Below are 25,443 nucleotides of genomic sequence, written 5' to 3'. Positions count from 1 at the left end.
GTGTATGTTAAATACCTGCACAAACAGTCGGCCCCAATCTGCATTGACCAGCGTGGCTGATCCCACAACCCTGTACCGCGTCGCCAACTCCGGGTGAGGAGTTAGCATTACCTCGCCCGATGGTCGGTGTGTGTGGGTCGGTGGAGGGTGTTGCCACTGGCACCAGCATCTCGGCGAGCGGCCCGATGGTGACGGCCGACACCAGGGTAGCGGCCACGGGTGCAAAGCGGGGGCGATTCGGCTCAGGTCCCAGGAAAGGAATCCGCTCCCCGCTGCCTTCCACGGTGGCGCATCGCTGGCGGGGCTGCACGTTGAGCCCCAGCTTTTCCAGGAGGTCTGTACCTGTGATACACTCGTGGCATAACATGCTCGAGACATAGAACTCTTGGTCACACACCTGGCGTCCGAGACGGACTTCCAGGGTGACCCTCCCCAGAAGTCCCATCCCGGCTCCACTCGCCGTGTGCACCGCGCGATCCGGGGCCTGCAGGCGGCCCACGTCAATCCCGAGCACGCTGCATTGTGTGGCGCTCACGAGTGAGGCCACCGCCCCCGTGTCCAGCAAAATCCGGGTGCACCGCCCGTTTACCTGCCCTTCTACCAGCGGCGTGGCCCCCGTGATTCCCGCAACCAGTTCCCGCAGCCAGTCGCCCGTCCTCACCGCGTCCTTGGGTGTTGTTGTCGGAATCTGGGTGGAGGTCACTCGCTCACCATTATTATTATCATCATTTTGTGTTGGGACCGCGTCGATTGTACCCCTAGTTGGTCCACTCTCTAGGGGGCGTTGGCATTTAGCCCTGGTGCGTTTCTAGCGCGGGCGATCTGAGGACAGTCTCTCATGAGATGCCCTCGCCGGTCGCACAGATCACATGCCCGGGGAGCGGCCCCATAGGAGGCCCCTTGCCCGTCCTTTCTCTCCCCGATACGTGTCTGCCCAAGCTCTGCCCCCAATCGGGACACTCGTCCAGTTAGCCTGCCTACTGTGAAGTGCAGCTCTCCCATTTCGGACTGAATGGTCTCAACTGTAGACTGTAGTTTGGTCATGTTCTGGTTCGTTTCCTCGCATACGTGGGCCAGCTGGCCGGCTATATCTCCCATGCGGGTCTGTAGCCCTGCTACCCATCCCGGGGTTGTCTCGCGGGATCCCGGAGGCTCCCTTGCCCGGCCCCTTACCGTACTGGTGAGCCCCTCCTCCTCTTCCTCCTTTGGGAGCAGGCTCGCGATGGCGCATTCTCGTCCCAGCCCCCGGAGCTGCGCGCGTTCACTGGCAAGCTCCTCGCACTCAAGCGCGCGCTTGACAAGGGTATCAAAGGGAAGGCTTGCACTACCCACTTTGGGCTGCCACCACGTGGTGCAGGCTAAATACCAGAGGGTTTTGTCGGCAGCCAGCTCGTCAATTACCTCTGTCGCGAACTCTGGATGGGCGATCCGTGTCAGCGATCGCACGTCTTCGGCATAGTCGCGAAAGTCCTCGCCGGGTTGGCGTCGGCGCGCCTCTAAGGCCGTCTTTGCCTGTCTCACATTACACATGCCGAAGCATAGGTCGAGTTGGCGCATCAACTCTTCTAACTGGTTTGGGCGCTTGCGGGTAGAGCCTCCACAAAGTCAGCTGCCCGCCCATCTAGATTAATAGTAAGTTGCCATAACGACTGCGCGTCCGTCCAGCCATTAAGCTCTTTAGCCCCTATGATGTTGTGGGCAAACGCTTTCCATGAAGGGGTCCCCATGCCGGTAAACCCATACCTTATTTTTACGTGGAGTAACGCGCCTCTCTCCTGTGGGGATATGGGTGTTCGTACCGCTTCTGACGCCATGTTGTCGGGGAGGCTGACCTCCGACTCCTCGCTCCCTGGAGAGCCATTGCTCTCCTCTCGCGTGCTCGGGGGAGGGTTACTGCCCTCCAACCCCCCTCCCCCCCCTCATCACAGTCCTTCTTGGCATAATCCGCTGCTGGGGCATAGCCACCTGGGATCAATTCGCACACACTCCCACTCACATGATCCTCTAAACGTTATGCACGCCGTACGCAGTCGCGCATACTCATGCACCCGCAGCCACCAAAATTCGATGCGGCTACCTGCCTGGCGCCGTGCACCAATCGCACGCGCGGGACCCGGGGTCAGGGATCAGAGGGCAGGGGCGTCACTCGTACGTGCGCAGCTGATTGGAGGAGGTGCCCCGGAGCTGGTTTAAAGGGCTGTATGAACAACCTCGCGGGTACGCCGCCCGTGCACCTCTCGCACACGCTAACCACGAGCTACACAGCTAATCTCGCATGCACGCCACCCGTCTACCTCACGCACACTTTAAGCAGAGGCGGCACAGGTGATCTCGCGTGCACGATGCCCGTCTACCTCGCGTACATGTTAACTATGAGCTACACGCAGCGGCGAGCGCACACACGGGGGTAAAATACACGCTCGTGCGCAAACACAGGATACCACAACGAGAAGGCTCACAGCACCATGCACTCCTCTCCGCATTCGCAGGGACGACACGACAAGGTTTATTGACTACTGGCGATTTATTCTCCGCGAACAACGAAGCGAAACTACCCGTGTCAGTGTGGGCTAGCAGGGCAGGTCTAACCTATCTCCCAGTGGTCTAGGACTCAATCTGTCCCGTCTCTCCCTAATCACTCTCCCTAAGGATATTCCCCTTAACCTCACCTCTCTCCTGCGTACTCACGGTTCGACTCCGAGGTGTAGGAAGCCGTGGAAAGGCGAGGCTGCACGTAGTCCTCGCTGGGAACGGGGCCTGGCTGCGCTGCGACTCGTCTCACGGACGATCCAGTGGCAGGCACGATGACTCCTCCGATCCTTGACCCCAGAAGAACACGACTGACTGCCCCTACCTTCCCTGCCCTTTTTATTGTCGTTACATCAACGATAACTTGCCGCTAATCCGCTGGCCTTTCGTCCAATCAGAAGCCTCGAATTTCCCGCTGCTCTCTAATCGGATCAGTTCTCTCTCCGACGTCCGCTTTTAACTCTTTATGCAAGCGCATTCGTCCCGCCGTTCGTTACTCCGCCCCACCCCCTACCTGCCTGCTGACCCGTGTCGAGTGTGCCCCTCTATCCGCGGCGGCTGAGCAGCCCCGTTGTGACCATGCAACTACCATCCAGGTCACGGCGCCGCGGTGCGAGCTAGCCTCGGGGGAGGTCGCCCAATTCCCTGGTCGCAGGAAACTGTGAAGATTGGAGGGCTTCCGGGTGAAAGCCTGTCGGACAGGTGACCTCCCCTCGGGGCTCTATGTGTGTGTGTGTGTTCATGTCGGGGGGTGGTGGGGGAAGCGCCGCGACGGAAGCCGGGCGGCTTTGTTGCTGCAGCACCCCCGCCGCAGGCACGGCTCCGACGGAGCGGCTTCGCTGTTGCAGTACCACTGCCGTAGGCACGGCTCCGACGGAGCGGCTTCGTTGCTCTGGCACCTACAAAGTTGCCCAAGACAGATAACGGAACTTTGTGTGCGGAACGCGAGGCGGACTGCTGCATCGCAAAACCGTGAGAGGTTGCAACAGCTTGGGCAGGCCTTGATGCAGCAGTGGATAGATCGTGGCTGATTATGATGTTTTTTGATGTGTGCATGAGTGTGGTTGTGTGTGTGTGTGTGTGTCGGGGAGCGGTAGTGTAGCCGTTAGTGCGCTACGCTTCGAACCTGGCGACCGGAGTTCGATTCCCGCTCATGGCCAACATCGGTGACGATTATCTGAACCGATCTTGGGCCTCCCCTAGGTCGACTCAGCCTCAAATGAGTACCTGGTGCGGTGTGTAATAAACATCGCCACTGGGGAGACAAAGGCGGCCGTGGGTGGTTCTGGCCACCCACCCCCTCGTGTGCCGTTCTGGCCTTCATAGGTGCTTGCTAACAGCACTTGCTCCAATAGTCTGTTAAGGCTAGACGGGGGATCTTTGTCCTTGTCTTTTTGTGTGTCGGGGAGCGGTAGTGCAGCAGTTAGCACGCTGCGCTACAAACCCGGCGACGCGAGTTCGATTCCCGTTCACGGCCACAGTGACGATTATCTGAACGGGTCCTGGACCTCCCCTAGGTCGACTCAGCCTCAAATTAGCACCCGGTGCCGGGTGTAAAACATCACCACTAGGGAGACAAAGGCGACCGGGTGTGGTGTTGGCCACCCACCCACTCGTGTGCCGTACCGGTCTTCAGAGGTGTTCGCTAACAGCACTTGCCCCAACAGTGTTACAGGCTATACGGGGGATATTTGCCTTTGTGTAGGGAGTACCTTTGTGTGGTCGTTTAAGGCTGTGTTTTGTGTATGGTGGCACTTCTGTTGGCTCTGTGGTTACAAGCGGAATGATGGACAAACATCATTCAATGGTCTGGATCGCGCAAAACACAAACTACTCATTAGCACCGTTGTGGAGAATATAAGAGATCAGCAGACAATGTCTCCTCCAGATGTCTGTCTCTCGACATAAAACATATAAAAGTATATTTTAAAAAAACAAATGCAACGACCTCACGGTCTTCTGGGGTTGCATAACTTCAGCATCGGCAGTGTCAGACTTGCTAGAATCAATGCTGCTCAATTGCTAGCCAGATCTCTTTTGGATAGTCCACAGGCTGATGGTTACAAAATATTTGTGAAGATTATGCAAACTGATTCACATCAATGCACAAGAGAAGTTTGGTGAATAATAAAATGTATATTTTAATTCAATCACCTTCAGTAGGTGTCTCTGACGAGCAATGATAACAAAAATACATATGTATGTTGAATTTCTATCCCACCGTACGTTGCCAAACGTGCGAATCGGAGGTGCATATACATACATACAGGACATACAAAAACAATGACCCCATGAAACGTTTTTAGAACTGCTCTTCAGATCACGTCATCTAAAAGAAAAAAAACAGTGTTGTGGAAAGCGTGTGTTTTTATACTTTTGGTTTGCTCCTTTGACTATTGGTTCTGGAGATTTAGGCTACAAAGTAACACGCACGGCATCAGTGGCATTAACAGTGCGGTGTGTGTGGCGATAACATTAGGGCTCGGTGTGTTAAGAAAGGCATGAGATCAGTGCCTTGCACTGACGTTTTGGAAAGGCAAATGTTTTTCCATCCAAACAGGTGCAGGGCAGTGGTTTTGCTTTGTCCCCGGGTTCGTTTGGGGTGCCACGGTGGTGAGATGTTATCTCCCTCGCCTGGTATGCAGCAAGTCGTGGGTTCGATCTCGATCCTGACACCTGCTGCTGTATATTTGGAGTGTGCGTGTCTCTCTCTCTCTCTGGTCGCGTGGATTTTTCTCCGGGTCCTTCGGGTTTTCCCTCCCCACCATCCCTACCGCCTCCCCTCCATCCTTGCCCCCTCCCCTCCCTACCTACCCCCTCCCCTCCATCTCTAACCCCTCCCATCCATCCCTACCCCCTCCCCTCCATCCCTGCCCATTCCCCTCCATCCCTGCCCCCTCCCCCACTTTCCGCCCACCACCCCTCCCACCCCTCCCAGGTACAATTACATCACCATGAACCAATAAGCACGAGGGAACCCTTCCTTATATTTCGCGCCGACAAAAAGTCGTGACTCACGACCCCCCATATAAGACGCCTGGCTATTTAAAGAGCCTTAACAAGCAGCTGATAACGTGATCCCGAGCGGCTGCTCTTCTTAGCTTGAGTTGCCCCGTCGTGTTTTGCAGGTGCAGTAGGAAGGAAGGCGTGCGGAGGACAACATGGCCAAGACTCGGACAATCTACCTGCAGCTGGACAAGGTCCTGGAGGAGGTCTTCGTCCTGGGCACTGAGCTGGTCATGGACATTTACCAGTGAGTGACGCATGGCGCTGTGTGTGTGTACCAGTGAGTGATACATGATGCTGTGTGTGTGTACCAGTGAGTGATACATGGAGCTGTGTGTGTGTACCAGTGAGTGACGCATGGAGCTGTGTGTCTACCAGTGAGTGACACATGGAGCTGTGTGTGTTACTAGTGAGTGATGCATGGAGCTTTGTGTGTGTACCAGTGAGTGATGTATGGAGCTGTGTGTGTGTACCAGTGAGTGATACATGGAGCTGTGTGTGTCACCAGTGAGTGCCGCATGGAGCTGTGTGTGTAAGTGATATATTTGAGCTGTGTGTTGAGCAGTCGTAAAGTGGTCGAACAGAGCCGGTATACACCTATAACACTGTTTTGTTGTCGTTCCCGCGCACCTCCGATTAGCGCGGTTGGCTACGTACGGTGCGAAAGAAAGTTCAACATACATATAACTGTTCCCACTCCGATGCTACGATGTTTCCGCAGAGGGAAAACTGATAGTTAACGGTGGGAGGGATGTTGTGTGACAAAGTGGTCTCATGCCGGAACTTTTTACATTTAAATTTTGACCTCTGATGTCATAAAGACATGAGTGGGCACGTCACCACACCCGGCCTTCAAGGGGAGTGTAGCTGATCAGGTATTTTCATCATGACTGCCTCCCCTAGTGGCCACCGATCCCGATAATTATGCTGGAGGTCGTGGGTTCAATCACGACTCTGACGCCTGCCGTATATTTGGAGTTCGCGTGCCTCTCTATAGAGATTTTAACTACCTCGCCTGGTATACAGGAGGTCATGGGTTCAATCCCGACTCTGACGCCTGCTGTATATTGCGTGTTTGCGTGTCTTTCTCAATAGAGATGTTAACTTCCTCGCCTGGTATACAGGAGTTCGTGGGTTCAATCCCGACCCTGACGCCTGCTGTAAATTTGGAGTTGGCATGTTCTCTGTTTCCGTGGTCGTGTGGATTTTTCTCCGGGTTCTCCAGTTTTTCCCTCCACATTTAGAAACATGCGTTTTAGAGTATTTGGCTGCTATAAATGTACACGTTGATAAGCCACTTCGTTTAGATATCAATTGTGGCCAGGTCGTTACTGAAAACGAGTTCCATATCTCAGTGGGCCTTACCTGGTTAAATAAATGTAAAAAAACGTGTCATTTTTCTCCATATGTTTACACTACATATACCAACGCCCCACATTGTCTTCATTGTTTGCCCGTCTACAGGGCGAGCAATAATAAGCGTACGCCAAGGACCGTAGTGGGATGGTAGTTGTAACAACGGCGGTGTAGCTATCGAGTGTGCAGGCATTGCCACTGCACCCGGGGGCCCACGGGCCGGAGGCACTCAGGTGCCAGCTATGAAGAGTGGTTTGCAGTTGGACAGCGTCCCCCATCGCAGTAATCTTTATCTCAACCACTATCACCGTATGTACAAATATATAATGTACAACTATATATTATAATAGCTATACGGGCAGTCCTCGGCTTACGAGCCTAATTCGTTCCTAAGACCGGTTCGTAAGTCGAACGGTTCGTAGGTAGGAACACAATAACGGATTATTTAAATGCCCATGCGGTCGGTGTTATGAAGTCTGTTACGGTTTAGCAAAACAGGAAAGCATCGTTAAACTCAATTAAGAAGAAACATTGTACATTTGCACGTAACACTGTAAAATAATACTGTGTAGTAAATCTTCATATATATAAAAGGCACAGTTGTGAATACGTGTGTCTGTTCAAAATGTTTAGCGTACTTCCCGACGTGCAACAAAATGGAAATTTGCCATGTGGGGACTTTCCAGGCTGTACACCATGCAAATATTATACAAAACACAATTTTTTTTGGGGGGGGGTGCTCAATAATGCATATATGTTTCGCACGGCAAGTGAGCTGTGACGTCAAATCTGTCACGTGATGCGCGCATGTTGAAGCGTAACACATTGTAGTGTAGTGGTTAGCGCGCCACGCTATGAACCCGGCTACCCGAGTTCGATTCCCGCTCACGGCCACCACCGGTGACGATTATTTTAACCGGTCCTGGGCCTCCCCTAGGTCTACTCAGCCTCAAACGAGTAACTGGTGTGGTGTTTGAACATATCTCACTCTTCTAGTCTCTCCACTGCTAGCCTGCCTGTCACGCTTTGCTCTCTCTGCTGCTGGCCTACCACTACACACTCTGATAGCTTCCCACCATACACTCCGCTAGCCTCTCCACTGCTAGCCATTTACTATACACTCGGATAGCTTCTCCACTGCTAGTATCTCACTATATCTTCTGCTAGCTTCTCTACTGCTAACCTTCCACTATATACTCTGCTAGCTTATCCACCGCTAACTATACGCTCTGCTAGCTTCTCTACTGCTAGCTAGACTCTCTGCTAGCTTCTCTTGTCTTTCCTCTTCTCTTCACTCCGACCAACTCAACTCTTTCTCCCACGCTCCCGTGTATATAAATCCCTCCTCATTAACTCCTCGTGAATTAAGCAGGCGACCTGCAGTCGCCTAACGCCCGTGGCTTTCCTCGTTATCGTCTCAATCTCCCGGTCTGCCCGGCGTCTTTTCCCTGCCTGCATTTGCAGCCGGCCAAATCACTGCCATGCATCTTAAAGAGCCGCCTCCTTTCCGTTGCTCCCTCTCACCACCGCACCTGGCCGCCCCGATGCGACCTCTCAGTGTCTGTAACCCGCACACCGCTTGCAAACCCCACCCCAACCAATACACAAGTGACACCTCTCCCATAGTCCCACTTCTCCCGGTAGTGCTTGTTGTCTGACCGCTGAAGTAACTGAACTGTGGCTCATTTGAAGGCCAATTTCGACAAATTATTATCGAGGTTCCCTAACCCCCATTTCCTATGCGTACGTAACATTGTCAGTAGACCCCCCATACATAAGTGTACGCATTTGGGTTAACCACCCCCTCCCCCCTCCATGCGTACGTACTAAATGGATGGCCCCCAGCGCAGCAGAGCACTAACCGCTACACTACCAGTCCAAACAAACAAAGTTCCCCCGTATAGCCGGTAAGAGACTGTAGGGGCAAGTGCTGTTAGCGAGCACCTATGAAGGCCAGAACGGTACACGAGGGGGTGGGTGGCCAGCACCACGCCCGACTGCCTTTGTCTCCCCAGTGGCGATGTTTACACATCGCACCGGGTACTCATTTGAGGCTGAGTCGACCTAGGGGAGGCCCAGGACCAGTTCAGATCATCGTCACTGGTGTTGGCCGTGAGCGGGAATCAAACTCGGGTCACCGGGTTCGTTGCGCAGCGTAGCGCTAACCACTACACTACCGCTCCACACTCACTTTCACACACACGTCCACACTCACTCACTTTCACACACACACACGCAAACGCTGACTGCCATCGTGGGTCCAACTCATCACCTCGCGGACGATCGCAACTCTGAACAGCATGTTTCCGCGGTTCAGTTTGCAATTGCGATTTCACGTTTTAAGTCAAAGCTATTTTGAAAATATATTTCATGGAAGCTGGTTTGTAAGGACGCGGTGTTTGTAAGTCGGACCTTCGTAATTAGTCTTCACCAATAGTAGCTAGTTGTAATTACTGGCGAAACGTCGTACTCAGATTGTAAATGTTGTGGCTTGGCTCTCTAACACGTCGGTGTGCTGTACCAGTGACGAATTGGTGACGTTCTATACTATTTGGTTCTATTCGGTAAAGTCACGTAGGTAAAAAAAAGAAACAACAAAAATCACGACGTTTTGGCCACAACACAAGTGGCCTTCATAAAGTGAAGGGACCGTGCTATCACGAAGACAGCGTTGGAATAAAGAAAGTCAAGCCAGGTTGCGTCCTTTAAGCTGTGTGGGATGAAACCAAACGCTTTGACAAAGGAATTAGCATAAACTGCTGATAGAACACTTAAAGTGCTGGTAGAACACTTAACACGGGGGGGGGGGGGGGGGGGAGGGGAATTTGACAATGCAAACGTTGTCTTGAAGGGAAATAAGCTGCTGTGAAAGTTTGGTATATCACTACTTGGATAAATATACTATACCATTGAAATTAGTTTAATGTTTGGTATGATTTAGAACATCTTTCCAATGATTTCTTAATTTGAAACCATCTTCTCGGTTGAAATTGTGTCTGTGTTTGTAAATTTGAATTGCCTCGTGTACAAATCTCTGATGATAACCTGTGGGTTTGCAAAGGACCTGGGTATTGGAGAACACCATATCGTGATCACCCACAGCGTTGTAACAGTGGTCAGCCACGGCAGAAGAATTCGTTCTGCCGTGTTTCAAATCTGTTTTGTGCTCGCGAATTCGGTCAGAGACATGTCGCTTTGTCTCCCCGATATAGCAATCACCACAGGTGCAGCTCAATTTGTAAACCCCGGGGTACTGTAAGTCCGGAATGACATCCTTCACAGATGGGATCAGGTCACGGATTTTGTGTACTGTATTGAACCGGACTAGGGTCTTGTGTTTGTTTAGAATTTTGGAGGTCTTTTTAGTAACGCCTGGTATATATGGTAGTGTGATGGTTTTGACCAGAGATAAAGGCAACGCTACTGTTATTATGGATAAAGATTCATACAACAACAAAATCCAGAATCCGCTCAACGATGGAAGTTACTCAAAAATAAAAAATGACCCCACTAATAGCCTAGCGATAAAAACCAACAAGATCATCACAAGTTCGACCTCCCTAATCGACCCAACTAAACGTCCCTCCCTAAAACCTTCTGCTGCAAGACCCCCTAGATTCTATGGTCTTCCCAAGATTCATAAAGAAGGCACCCCACTTCGACCCATCGTAGCCACGATCAACTCTCCTACCTATAAACTAGCCCGTTTTCTGTCAGATACCTTGCTGCCTTTCACTGGCAAGACCGCCTCAGCAGTACTTAACTCAGCCCAATTGGTCTCTATGGTCAAAGACGTTGTACTGTCCCCTGACGATATCCTTGTCAGCTTCGATGTGGTCTCTTTGTTCACCAAGGTCCCAGTACCTGATACCATTGAAATAATTGAAAATTTGGTCCAACATGGACTAGACCCCGACACACCTGCACTGGTTAGGCACTGCCTCAACAATACCTACTTTACTTGGAATGGCTCCTTCTACAAACAAAATGAGGGTACCCCCATGGGATCCCCCTTATCACCAGTGATAGCCAATATTTTGATGGAGAAATTTGAATCAGACGCCATCCAGACTTCCACCCTCAGACCTTCCCTGTGGAAGAGATATGTGGATGACACTTTCGTCATTTGGCCACATGGCCTCCCAGCTCTGAACCTTTTCCTACACCACATCAATTCCAGACATCCCGCCATCAAATTCACCATGGAAGTGGAGAAAGATGGCAAGCTACCGTTCTTAGATGTTCTGTTTGAGAGGAGACCTGATGGCTCATTGGGGCATTCTGTCTACAGGAAACCCACCCACACAGATTCCTACTTAAAACCTGATTCCCACCACCACCCAGCCCAAAATAATTATCTCATCAAAACTTTATACCATAGGGCTCATTGCATTTCGGACCAACACCACCTGACCAGTGAATTAAAACATGTACACCTGGCCCTCAAAAGGAATGGTTACTCTGACCGTACCATCCGCCAAGCTGTCTCTCCCTCCATACAGATACAACCACTTGATACTCCGGTCAAAACCATCACACTTCCATATATATCAGGCGTTACTAAAAAGATTTCCAAAATTCTAAACAAACACAAGATCCAGGTCCAGTTCAATACAGTACACAAAATTCGTGATCTGATCCCATCCGTGAAGGATGTCATTCCTGATTTACAGTACCCCGGGGTTTACAAATTGAGTTGTACCTGCGGTGATTGCTACATCGGTGAGACAAAGCGACATGTCTCTGACCGAATTCGCGAGCACAAATCAGATTTGAAACACGGCAAAACGAATTCTTCTGCCGTGGCTGATCACTGTTACAACGCTGTGGGGGATCACGATATAATTTTCTCCGATACCAAGGTTCCTTGCAAACCCACGGGCTTTTATCAGAGATTTGTTCATGAAGCAATTCAGATCTACAAACACAGACACAATTTCAACCGAGAGGATGGTTTCAAATTAAGCAACCATTGGAAAGATGTTCTAAATCGAACTAAACATTAAACTAATTTCAATGGTACAGTATATTTTTCGAGTAGTGGTACCCCAAACTTTCGCAGCTCTTATAAATTCCCATTTTTACACCATCAATAGGTAAACTCCCCCTCCCCCCTTTCCCCCTCCCCCCCGCGCCAAACTGCAAGTCCACCGGCACTTACACCACCTCTTTCCTAAAATCCGCAAATCAAATGCTAATTTTTATGCTAATTTCTTTGTCAGAACACCTTGTTTGCTCGCACACAGGTCCGATGTCTGAGCGTGGTTGTGTTTCGCTAAATTCTCGTGTTTGATGAGTACTAGGTGCCTCGGTGAATGAATATACTCTAACTTTAACATAGCTATTTCTGTGACCAGTTACAAGCTAATCACTCAGCTATTTCAATGCTAAATTCGATGCTAATTCCTTTGTCAAGGGGTACCTCTGCGGATGTGTATACTTTAACTTAGCTATTTCAATGAGCCATTTCAATGCTAAATATATGCTAATTCCTTTGTCAAGGCGCTTGGTCTTCTTTATCTTCTCACACAGCTTAAAGGTCGTGATCTAAGCGTGGCTTCTTCCACTCCCTTCACCTGATGAAGGCCGCTTGTGTTGTGGCCGAAACGTCGTGATTTTTTTGTTATTTTATTTTCACCTACGTGACTTTACCCAATAGAACCAAAGAGTATGGATCCTAGCAGTCACGAAAGCTTTAAATCTAGAATATCAAATGGTTGTTTATAAACAAACACAAGATCCTGGTCCGGTTCAACACAGTACACGTAATCCGTGACCTGATCCCATCCGTGAAGGATGTCATTCTGGACTTACAGTACCCCGGGCTTTACAAATTTAGCTGCACCTGTGGTGATTGCTATATCAGGGAGACGAAGCGACATGTCTCTGACCGAATTCGCGAGCACAAATCAGATTTGAAACACGGCAGAACGAATTCTTCTGCCGTGGCTGACCACTGTTACAACGCTGTGGGTGATCACGATATAGTGTTCTCCGATACCCAGGTCCTTTACAAACCCACAGGTTATCATCAGAGATTTGTACACGAGGAAATTCAGATTTACAAACACAGACACAATTTCAACCGAGAAGATGGTTTCAAATTAAGCAATCATTGGAAAGATGTTCTAAATCATACCAAACATTAAACTAATTTCAATGGTACAGTATATTTATCCCAGTAGTGATATACCAAACTTTCACAGCAGGTTATTTCCCTTCAAGACAACGTTTGCATTGTGAAATTCCCCTCCCCACCCCCCCCCCCCCCCCCCGTGTTAAGTGTTCTATCAGCACTTTAAGTGTTCTATCAGCACTTTATGCTAATTCCTTTGTCAAAGCGTTTGGTTTCCTCCCACACAGCTTAAAGGACGCGACCTGGCTTGACTTGCTTTATTCCAACGTTGTCTTCGTGACAGCACGGTTCCTTCACCTGATGAAGGCCACTTGTGTTGTGGCCGAAACGTCGTGATTTTTGTTGTTTTATTTTTTTTACCTACGTGGCTTTACCGAATAAAACCAAAGAGTATGGATCCTTGCAGTCACGAAAGCTTCAAATCTAGAATTGGCCACGTTCTATTTACGTGACAACCCTTACTAGTTGGCTGTGTTGGGTGGTCGCGGGTTTTAATGACACAACATTTATATTTTTACGCGATCTAACCCCAAAAAAACTATTATGGATGATATTGGTCGCAAAAGCCTACTACGTGTTAAATAATTGCTATAATAAGCGGCGCTATATAAATCTAGATACCTTAAGATCAGACATTCCGTTCACCAGCTGCCGTACCAACCACGCTACACCACGAAATAATCACTAAAATAAACACTATTTAAAACGCAGCACATATTTCACAAATCGGACTCAAAGTCCGATCGAGAGCTCAAGAGACGCGAGTCGCGAGTGTGTGGTTATGGGTAGGTGCCCTGGACATACGTGCGATGGACTTCTTTCGCACCGTACGTAGCCAGCCGCGTTAATCGGATGTGCGTTGGATACATCCTTCCTCCTGAGCACTAATCTGGAGATGTGTTGTTGAGAACTATGGCAGTGGAGTTCACCTTCACAGCACTCTTTGCTTGGGTAGGAGCTCATTGTGGGGACTGGTGACGCAGTGGTTTGTTTCACCGCATAAATGAAACCGCTTATCTGAGTTTGATTCCCAGCGACAGCTAACGTCAGTGGTGAGTAATCATAACTCTACCGGTCCTGGTTCCCGCCCTTCTTTTTTAAATTAACCTGCACTCACAAGTGTGGCAAGATGTGGTCAAACAATCACCATGATTGACAGGGCCTGGGGCGGGCCCTTATTTGGTAGTGACTTAATTTAACGAGTTGTAGCAGAAGTCTCTCTCGCGGGAAAGCAGAGGTGATAGATGTGCACAACATAATAGAAAATGTGGGTGGGTGGGGGGGAGTTAGTGGGTGGGAGGGGGGGAGTTATTGGGTGGGTGGGTTTGGATGCATGGATTTTGGTGGGTTTGGGTGAGTGGATGGGTGGGTTTGGGTGGGTGTGGAGTCTTTTGGCGCTTGAACATGTAGAGGTGTGTGAAAGGAATGTTCGGTGACCACCCTGAGGGGGTCTTCCGACGGGGGAGAGTGGGAGAGTGTATATATGGATGGGGGTGGGGGCAAGAGGGGGCAGGGAGGAAGTAATCAGCATTCTCGGGGGGAGATCAGGTGTATCGTGGAAGGTGGGTGAGAAAGGAACGCGCCCTATAAACCATACTAACATCCACGTGGCTTTGCGTTTTGGGATGACAACCTCTCCTCTATTCTGGGACCTTCTTATCTCAACTGGTGGCGGTGGGGGGTTCCCCCTCTCCCTTGGCCGCTCCCCGTCTCCCACCCTCCCAGGGCCTCTCCACCTTTCCTCTCATTTAAAAATGTTTGACGCGATTCTTGCTGTCCCTAAAAAACAAAGGCCCGCCGCAGAACGTTGGGGGCGACAAAAAAAAAACAACCGCTTCGCAAATATTATGCCCACGCGTCCCGGTCAACGAGGGGGGCAGGGGGACACTTTACTCTAATTTTAAACTTCGGCGGTCAGAGGGGGGATACCCTGACCTTATATACCGTTTCATTGCCTTGTAGGACAATGTGTTCATTGCCCGCGTGAGCTAGCAGGGTGTAACGCCTTTGCCCCCATGGGAGATGGTGGCTGGCGGGGGGTCATGGTCTTTCCAGTTTTACAAGGATGGTTTTCCTGGGCAATGATGGTGAACGCTTGGAGTAGGGCGTGCTGGTGTTTTGAAAGGGTTACTCGGTTTCAAGCCCCCCCCCCCCCCCCACAGGGCAGTTTCAATCGATGGAGAGAGGTTGTTGCCACATTTGTCAAATGTCACCTTCTGGTATAAATTTGGGATGCCCGGGCATGACCAAAACCGCGCGTAAGTGGGTTTGTATTGTGCCTGGGGTACATGCTAGACAGTCAGGAGGGGTTTGCTGTGAATTTTGCCCTTTCTTTTGTCATGTATGTGCCATGCATGAATTTTAACTGTAAGAGTTTTGAGCGGTATTGATCTTGGGCCGGATTCTCGGGGCTTTCCAGATTTAGGACAATTTCAGCAGTGTGATGTCGGGGAATAGAAGGTTTCTTCTGTTCCATAGTTTCAGAATTGCTGATCTGGTCCCAGCACCTTCCTTGCCTAGCAAACGGTAAGCCTCCGATAATCTATATGTGGGCCTTGGCTCTTCCAGACAGTCTATGATAGGGCGGTGGCGGGGGGGGGGGGCGTCTAGGTTTCTGTCAGGGGCTTTGTTTTGGCGTCCCTGATCTAATACAGTAGTCCCTCGGTTAACGGTGACATCGGTTAACGTTTTTTTTTAATCGGTTGACATTTCGTCTCCCATAGGACCCCCGTGGTTTTGACTGATGTTAACATTTTGATTAACGGTAACGTTTACGTTATGCACGCGGGGCGCCAAATTCGGCTAATCCGAGCGCTCGTAAGTGGGCAGAGCTTACCTCAGCCAATCAGCGACGCCCATTTATGAGCTTTTAGACCTCGACTGGCTTTGTTTACATGACGTTTTCTGTTTTGGCGTGGAAACGTCTCTCTTGCAGACTTATTTTTCAACTTATAAGTGAATTAAATGCACAGTTATTTCGATTGCCAGTAATTTTCATGGAACGGATGAAACAGTTAGCCAAGGGAGTACTGTACTATTATCTTAAGATATCTATTGTTTGCTTATGTAGCCAGTAAAGGCTTATACTATGGGATTTGCACATAATTGTGCACTCAGAGGTGTTTTGCAGCTGTTAGGATGTTTACATTCACAGCCAAATCAGTGACTGATAACCAAGGAATGTAAATGTGATCGTAAAAATGATTTATGGAAGATACGGGTAACATTCGGTGAGGTATCGCGTTTAAAGTAGGTCTTACCTTTATACCTCCACTGGCACCTGCCATCTCCTCGCCATAGCTGCTGCTGCTGCTTGAGACCGTCATCACCTCTCAACTTAACTACTGCAACTCTCTTCTCGTTGTACGTACACATGTATGTCGAGCTTCTTTCACACCACATGAAAGCCAAACCGTGCTAATCGGAGGCGTATGACGTCGCTAAATCTACAAACTCCATCAAACTTAATGCACAACACCCTGTAAACAATGCGACATCACCCCCAATTCGGATCGATTCCTGGCATCACACTCGATACCTCTAAGATACTCCGTGGACTTTCCTACCTCGCCCCTCTCTCTTAGCCCACTTTACTCCCCCTCGAGTGCTCTCTGCTCCAGAAACGAGGGCTTTCTGTCCGAACCCCTAAATAAACTTTCATGGAATGGGAGGGCACTCGTTTACTCTGCTGCTGCCTTCCCGCCTCCCCGTGGCAGCCTTCACGTGGTCCACCCTGTTGAGCGAGAAATCACAACGAGTGCCATCAACAAGGCGACCGAATATCGATGATCATCGATCTCCTTGTCTCCAGAGCAACAACACGAGCCTCCATGATTTGGAATTATTTTATTTTTCCCATCCAAACCGCCGTCACCGCTGCCCGGATTTGTCAGGGCTAGAGGCCTTCCTCATTTGCCGAAACGAATATCTCTCTCTCCCAAAAAAGTGTGTTCATTTGACCATCTACCGTAAGATCATTTGTGACCTGAGGAATTTAACCCCTCTGCCTGCCAACATTTTTTTTATCTCCCCCACCCCCCCCCCCCCCCCAAAAAAGCTCTGTACATGTACATGTCGTCCCCATACTTGTACAACACCTTGAGCCATGGTCACATTTATACGCTTTGTTAATCCAAGTAGAATTTTGTTGTACTGTTGAAACAACGCTGCAAGTCGCTTAAATCCCCCCCCACCAACCCCCCCACCTCTGTCCACTCAACAGCATAAATGGGTGCAACACCGTCTGTCAGCAGGTCACGTGTGATGGGGTAAGGGGCCGTCCATGAATGACGTCACGCACTTGGGGGGGGGGTCAGACATTTGTGACGATGTGTGACGAGGGGGGGGGGGGTTGAGAAATGTGACGTTACATCAAAATGCGCAACTTTAAATAAATATAGAATTGTTATAAGAACACTACTTGTTATAACAACACTCCTACAACATCAGAGTGCAGCACAACATTAAATACGCACTACAATGTCAATAGTTTAAAGAGATTTGAAGCATGTTTTATTTTCAAAATGGAAATATGGTTTGGGGGGGGGCAGAGCTTTGTGACGTCATATTTGAGGGAGGGGTCTGACTTTTTGTGACGCCGTGTGATGAGGGGGGGGGGTTAAAAATCATCCAAAATTATGGACGGCCCCTAAAGTGTGGGTACTCCCGTGCTCTTCCAAGATGTCTGCCCATCGTGGAAGAGAAGCCCACGTGCCCTCGAGTGGAGAGGTCCTGTCGTCAGCAGCGGTCAGAATCAGAAACTTTATTATCCTGGAGGAATCCGATGAGCTAAAAACCATTCTTTTTTCACAGATATCCAGGAGAAATCAAATGCAGTGTGAGTAAAGCGAATGCAGGGCAGCATCAACTTTGCACGAACGCAATTCGTATATACCCAGGGCTCGGCAACTTTTCAAAAAAGAAGAGACATTTTTGTTTTGTCTTTGACCAATATAGTTCGAGAGCCGTTCGCACTCTGAGCTCCTTGTTACACACAAACACAGCAGCAGGTATACACGCAGATGACAACCACATTGTGACTTAACCAAAATAGGTGATGGAATAAACTGCGTCTATTTAGTTTTTGTCCCCCTTAATGATACTTTAACAATACAGTTTGACTTTTATACATTTCGCCATCGTCTAGATATTCTAAAGTGACCCATTCCCTGCCATACTTAATCAATTATCTTTACGTTCAATTACGTTTGAGGCCTACTGTCTATTTTACGGCCGCCCGCAAGGGGGAAGCCAAAGAGCCACCACATGCGACTCTGGAGCCACAGGTTGCCAACCCCCCCTGGTATAACCCATGGCGCTTGGCCATCTGAAATGATTCCAATCGTCCGCACATCCCCAGTGATTTGTACACACTGTAGATGTAGCAACTCGCAGAGAACATTCTGGTTCAGAAGTGCCCATAAATGGCCGCACCACAGATTTGTTTGGGTTGTCGGTGGGCACTTCTGAACCGGAATTTTCTTTGTCGCCAGCAGCGGTCAGAATTGGAATCTTTATTATGCTGGAGGAATCCGATGAGCTATAAAGCTATTTTTTCACAGATGTTCAGGAGAAAGTACATGGTTATGCGAGGAAATTTAAATGCAGGGCAGCACCAACTTTGCATAAATGCATTTCCTATAACCCATGGCGTTTGGCCATCTGCTCTTATTCCAATCATTCGCATATCCCCAACGAATTGTACATGCTGTAGATGTAGCGACTCACAGAGAACATTCTGGTTCAGAAGTGACCACCAACATCTGGCGCGGTTTACAACCGAACAATTTGTGGCTCGTTTCATCATCTTGTCTCTCTCGTGCGCGTGTGCAACAGTGAGGAAGGGGTCGGCAATGAAGTGCCCTTGGCTAAAGGTTCAGAACCCAGTGGTCACCACATGAGAGACACAACTCAATAACTGTGCAAGTTTACCCGTGCCTATGGTTTGGTGCCCAGGGCTCCTTCTCCAGATGCGATTGCTTTGCCCTACAGCTACGCAGAGTGGTGCTATTTCCCGAGGCCCATTCATTGCTATGTTCTATGTTTATGTACTGTATGTTGAACTTCTTTAGCGGCGTACCTAGCCTACCGTGCTAATCGGAGGTGCGGGGGAAGGACGACCCACTGCACATGCAGCATTGATTAATATGGACTGGGACTTGGGGTGGGGGGGGGTACTTTGGTGTCTGATTCACGCTGCTGTCACAGAAGCGGTGCCAAAAACAAAAAAAGGTCACACGTTGCAATGGGGAGATGGGGGGTAAGCAGTTTGCAAGCATAACAAATTAACCGATCGAATGCGAGCCCGAGCCTTAAACCATAACCAACTAGGCAGTCAACCACAAGTACTAACCTTAGGTGCACACAACCTATGCATACATACACATATATACAAAGACAAATATGCCCTCTGTAGCCTTTACCAGATTGTTGAGGGGAAAGTGCTGTTGGTAACCACCTCACGAAGACCATCATGGCACACTAGAGTTAACTATTAATTTTTATTTTATTTTACCAGATCAGACCCACTGAGCTGCATAGCTCTTTTTCAGAAGCGACCTGACCACAAATAATAGATCAACAAAGTATCAATCACGTGGAAATGTATCATAGTCAAATACTCTAAACGCATGTTTCTAAATGCAGCTCAGAGTTATGTTGACTTAACAATGGTTGGTGGCTGTCACACAAACCTGCTTTGCATGTGTCTGAACTAATAATTATCAATTATAATTGAGATAAAGTGGCCACCCAAACGGCTGCATTAAATGTGCTAAGACATCTTATATAGAGTGTACATACTGCCAAAAATGAGTTTCACAAGTCCCGTGGAGAAGGCAGTGGTGGCAGATCAGCTCACATGCTGGCGCAGGAGGGACTGTGGCAATGCAGTGCCACGATGGGACGATGAGGCCATCATCCAGCAGTGGATAGATAATGTCTGACGATGCAATCCGAGAGATAAATTAAACGCAACTTGCCATGTTGTTGCAACTGATCCAGTACGGGCTATTTTGAGTGTAAACGACAACCCGTGTGTAGGACATTTAATTTCTGAAAATTCTGACAGACTACGTGTATTCAAAACAGTACAGGGGATGTTTTTTTGTGAGAACTCTTGCTTATACGGGCGCCACAGTGGCGAGATGTTAACTTCCTCGCCTAGTATACGGAAGGTCGTGGGTTCAATCCCGACCCTGACGCCTGCTGCATATTTCGAGTTTGTGGTGTCTCTCTCCCCGTGGTCGTGTGGTTTTTTATCAGGGCCCTCCGGTATCTGGCTGCTATAAATATCCACGTGACGATAAGCCACTTCATTGAGCTATCATTTCTGACCAGGTCGCTTATAGAAAAGAGCTATATATAGCTCAGTGGGGGGCCTTACTTGGTAAAAAAAAACAAGTGTTTAGTTCAGTATCATATTATGGCAATGCAGCAGATTTTGTTTAGGATTTTACCATTCAAACTAATGCCAAGGAGTAACGCGTTTGGGATGCTGTACATTCAAATTGCCCTACCCCCCCCCCCTTGCCCATTCCTAGTGTGGCACCGCCGGGGGCAAAGAGCTTCTCTTTGAGTGCCAGCGTGGACGTCACGTGCTGGGTGAGCACGCCGTTCAGGTCGGCGGCCAACGACGCACGCGGCCGCGTGGCCGTGGGGACCCAGGTGCACGCTCAGGTGCTCACGCCCAGCCAGGAGGTTGGTGACAAGAAGGTGAGAACGTTACGCTGCGTGTGCATGCGTGCATGTGCGCGTTTGTGTGCGTGCACATTATGGGGGCACGGCTGGTGCATTTGCCTGTCATCTCAGTCGGTCAACTCATGGCACCTGGGTCTGTCCAGCGACCCTTCGACATTTCACGTGGCCTCAAAGTGCACTTGGCCTGGCACAGGTGCCGTGATGACGTCACCACCACTTAGTGGTGAATGGTGGTTGTTGTGTGTGGGTGTGCATTCTCAATTCGTGGGGGGCAGTGGCGCAGTAGTTAACGCACCACGCTACGAACCCGGCGACCTGAGTTCGATTCTCGCTCACGGCCAACACCAGTGACGATTAATGATCTCAACCGGTCCTGGACCTCCCCGAGGCCGACTCAGCCTCAAATGATTACCTGGTGCAGTGTATAAAAACATTGCCACTGGGGAGACAAAGGCGGCCAAGCGTGGTGTTACCACCTACCCCATCTTTGCCTTGCCGACCTTCATAGGTGCTCGTCAATAGCACTTGCCCCAATAGTCTGTTAAAGGCTATATGGGGAATCTTTGTCTAAATTCGTCCACCACCACCCTTTATAACCATTAATACTGATTCATCTGCCACTACAGTGAGGGCACTTAATCACTACCACGAGCAACAACACCACCACTGTATCTGCCACTGGATCCATTTACTCTCCACCGTGACCGACATTGATATCCCTGCCACACCACTCTCATCCGTCCAAGTGCACAGGACCATTAGCACCAACACTCCTACCACCGGCCACTGCCGCAATCATCACGATTGCATTCACGGGATATGCCCAGGCAAAATGAGTATTCAGAAGAGGGATGGATGCTATTTATTCAACATATCAGAAATATAATGGAATAATTAGATGTGATGGCAATAGAACAGGTGTTAAGATGTTCAAACACCAAATAGATACCTATTTCAAGGAATCAAGTCTGCATTAACCACACATACTTGCAAACAAACATGCTCTGATAATATATACATTGTCTTTGAAACAGAGTGGCCTACACCAGAGATAAGGATTTTGTATCACGTTAATTCAGGTCTCAACTACCCCCCCCCCCCCCCCACACCGCGCGTGGTACTCATCCTCTTTGGGTTTTGATTGCAGATGTCCGTGACCTTTTACGGAGAAAAGGCTGACGTTGCCCTGGCCAAAGCTCGAGTTTACCTGACGGCCATTGGTGAGATGTGGTCGCTGAGTGTCGTCACTTCTGAGTTGTGTCCTTGTGCGAGTGACAACGAGCGTGATACTTTATCTTAAATCAAAATTCAGGACCTACGGAACGCGAAAATGATTCAATAACAATAACACCCAACACCAACCATGATATGAGCCCCTATCTAATATGTGGAATTCTAAACCCAAAGCCTAAAACATTATTCTTGACATGCAAGCCAACTAACATGAGCTCCTCATCTTAATAACTAATAAAGTAGAGTCATACAGTGGTGTTTCTTTCCATTCAATCCCGGATTCACTCTAATAGTCACCCAGAGCTTTTCGGCGATATCGGGTAATGACAGAACTGTGACGTCACTTCCTGTGATGTCACACCGTGATGAAATGGCGACGGGGGGGGGGGGGGGGGGGCATTGAGCGTGTAGTATCTAGAGCGGTGTTATCCAATTACCTTAGCAATCGATTATTCTAGCAATTTCTGTGCCATTTGGATAAGACAAAAATAGTTTATGTTAAAATAATCATTCTCACGTCTGTTTTCCACACGTTGATACTGAACAGAAGGTAATGGGTGGGGCGTGGTGACTCAAGCAAAGTCGGCCATGTCACGCTGGCCATGGCTTGTGGGGATGGTTTTCTCCCTTAAGGATGGGGGAACAGTCACCATTTTAAATGGGCCTGAGTAATCAAGTACCAAAAAATAATCGTTGGTTACAATTTTTCGTCAATTAATTGACTTAATCGGCTGCCCGTTCCAGCTCAAACAATAGCATACAATGAACTGCCTCATATACGCTACTTTATTTGCCATTATTCCTGCTATCTCTGCTTTGGAGCCAATTTGCAATTCATCTGGTTGTCCAAAGATCCCTTATTCCTGTATTTTAATTAACTTTTGGTTAAGTGGAAGAATGTGAACAACAGCTGTGTAACTCAAACAGGTGTCTTTCTTTTGAAACATTGGTTTTCTTGATGAGGAGATGCACGCGAAGGTTTTGAAGCATTGAATCTTTTCAAGCTCACCTCTCTTCTGTTACCTGTTCTCTTCTTCATCCCGCCCCTCGCCCCTCCACTTCTTCCCATTCCTACCCCCACACGTCCGTGATACCTACGTTCTCCTCTTTTGTGGTCACTCATTCCTCAACTCTTGCACGCCCCTGCCATCTCAATCATGATATTCTGTCTCTCAGTTGTAAGCTCTGTCAAGCGCCTTGAGTGAAGGTGCTCTCTATAAATGTAAAATTAGATGAGGTGTGATTGACATCATGCAATGTTCACAAAGCACTCATGTGTCTGTCCACAGCAGTTAATTAGGCGTCTGATCATGGTTGAAGGTGGTTTAAACAAATCGTGAACTTCAGAGATTGTACTCAATTTATGAATGCACCTACGTCACTAGTTGTGGAATATAAAGTAAATAAACCATGGTCTGTTTCAACGCGTAAAATACCAACACAATATGCTCTGTCAGTCTGAGAGCTTTTTGTGTTTTAAACTGAAACTAAACTTTTTATGTTATTTTACCAGGAAAGGCCCATTGTGCTATATTGCTTTTTTCAGAAATGACCTGGTCACACATGGTAGCTCAACGAAGTGGCTTACCATCACGTGGAAATGTAAAGCAGCCAAAATACTCTAGACGTGTGACGTTGATTCTAAATGTGGAGGGAAAAACCGGAGGACCCGGAGAAAATTCCATGGAACCACAGGGAGAACACGCACATTCAAAATATATAGCAGGCATCAGGGTCGGGGTCAAACCCACGACCTCCTGTATACCAGGCGAGTTGGTTAAGCCAGTAAGAACTAAAGAGGCTTCAACTTTTAGTGCCACTTAAAGTTAATAATTGTTCCTGCAACGTTGCAGTGCTTAGTAAGTAGTGCTTTTGTAATTCAGATGCACTGTGTGACCGTCATAGTATAATTAGCATAGGAATAATGTAGTTTACAATATTTTTAAAATATCAAATAAAACACATCATTACTTTAAGGACATTTGACTGAAGTTCATTGTTTACATCAAAAAGGTGTGGTCAATGCGTAACAATTCAATATAGTTTGGGACGGACATGGACATAATTATTCCCTTATATTTAATAGAGAGGAAAAGAGGAACAGAGGAAGTTCGTTGACCTGGACTCGAAAGTGAGATATTTAAGCTTTGGCCATGCGATGGTGACGATGCTGTTGTTGTTGTTCGATTACAGGCCTCTCCCTGGATGTGGACTCTGATCGAGATGGCATCGTAGAGCAAAACCACCCTAACAAGGTAAAGCGCCTGGCAAGGAGTGTGTGCGCTTAACCTTCGAGTCATCGTCGTTGATCCTGAGCCCCCTGTATTTTTCTTCTCCCCACGTACCTCCACCCTGTCTCACACCTCCTCCCTCTTGTCTGCGCATCTCCTTCATCGCCGATCCCTCTGCCTGGCTGCTGCAGAGCACACTCATCCATTGTCCTCTGTAGCCTCCTCAACCACCTTTCGCCTTCCCCAGATGGGGAGAATGACGATGATCCGAAATGCCTCTGCCGCCAGGACTCTGCACACAGAAAGAGACCAACGTTACCCTTCATACTCCGATCCCTTCACTGGCACACCCTCTGTCCTGAATAAACGTAAAGAGATCACCCCCCTCCCCACCCACCTTCCCCTCCTATCCCCTCCTCGTCCCTATCTTTCCCCTATTACCCTCTTCCCCTCCCCGTATAAAAATTAATGTCCCCCCCCCTCCCCCCGCTGGCGTTCCCCACCTGTGTGGGGTAGTGTGCCCAGTTTTTTCCGCACTTCGCTAGTCCCCTGTCGCGCCGAAAACTCGGGGCTGCTGTTTGCAGAATTTCTGTTCTACCCACCCCCCCCCCAACTGCATTTTGGTGATCGGCGCTTTGTATGGGGCTCGCGTTAATCTGTTTTTTTGTTGCATTGGGTGCAATTGTGAACGATCGCCATATCAGACATTAGTACATCTATAATGCAGGTTTTTTACAGTTACAATAAAGATATGAATGTCGTTAAAGCCGCCACCACCACGAACCCAAAAAACACCTGTATTATGGATGATGTTGGTCGTGAAAGCCTACATGTTAAACATTAGTACATCTAATCGCCATTATCATTGGTTCACTACAGCTCAAAGATTCAGTCCCTACAAGGCGTGTGGTGACATTAGAAAATTTCCCATGTGTCTGTGCTCGGCATTTGAAGGCCTGAAGACCGGAATTGGTGACTTTGCCGACAATGTGTTAATCAGGGAGGCAGTTCCAGATCCGGACAGCAGAGTGAGGAAGAAGGGAGCTTCTGTCCAGAGAGCATGCTCTGGCAACTCGGGGGGGGGGGGGGGGGGGCAAGGGCTTGGCAGGGTTGTTAACATTATGAGACCTCCTTTGCCAGAAACGAGATATAGGAATAGGTTTTACCCTTTTAACTGGCACAAAAACTGACACCTTTATTCAAGGCATCATGTTTGCAATGACCACAACACAAGCAGTCAAAATGCAAACAAAA

At 48.8% G+C, this 25,443-nt stretch overlaps 1 protein-coding gene across 1 annotated transcript; it reads left to right on the top strand.

The window, feature by feature from the left end:
• Positions 1–5,536: 5,536 nt before the first annotated feature.
• LOC142930596 (protein-arginine deiminase type-2-like) lies at positions 5,537–24,313 on the top strand. Its single transcript, XM_076073451.1, has 4 exons — positions 5,537–5,782; positions 20,569–20,740; positions 21,873–21,945; positions 24,152–24,313. The coding sequence occupies exons 1-4, from the start codon at positions 5,691–5,693 to the stop codon at positions 24,244–24,246; spliced, it is 432 nt and encodes a 143-aa protein (XP_075929566.1). The 5' UTR covers positions 5,537–5,690; the 3' UTR covers positions 24,247–24,313.
• The last annotated feature ends 1,130 nt before the right edge of the window (positions 24,314–25,443 follow it).

This window comes from Petromyzon marinus, chromosome 42 (assembly GCF_048934315.1).
Source record: "Petromyzon marinus isolate PM22_M1 ecotype Great Lakes invasive population chromosome 42, UKy_Petmar_22M1.pri1.0, whole genome shotgun sequence".
Taxonomy (NCBI): Eukaryota; Metazoa; Chordata; class Hyperoartia; order Petromyzontiformes; family Petromyzontidae; genus Petromyzon; species Petromyzon marinus.
This window is presented reverse-complemented; position numbering and strand designations above follow the sequence as displayed.

Excerpts from the sequence above, each read along its gene's own strand:
- LOC142930596 (XM_076073451.1), top strand. The coding sequence starts at position 5,691 with ATGGCCAAGACTCGGACAATCTACCTGCAGCTGGACAAGGTCCTGGAG. Across the intron at positions 5,783-20,568 it reads CTGGTCATGGACATTTACCA|TGTGGCACCGCCGGGGGCAA; the intron begins GTGAGTGACGCA and ends GCCCATTCCTAG. Across the intron at positions 20,741-21,872 it reads AGGAGGTTGGTGACAAGAAG|ATGTCCGTGACCTTTTACGG; the intron begins GTGAGAACGTTA and ends TTTTGATTGCAG.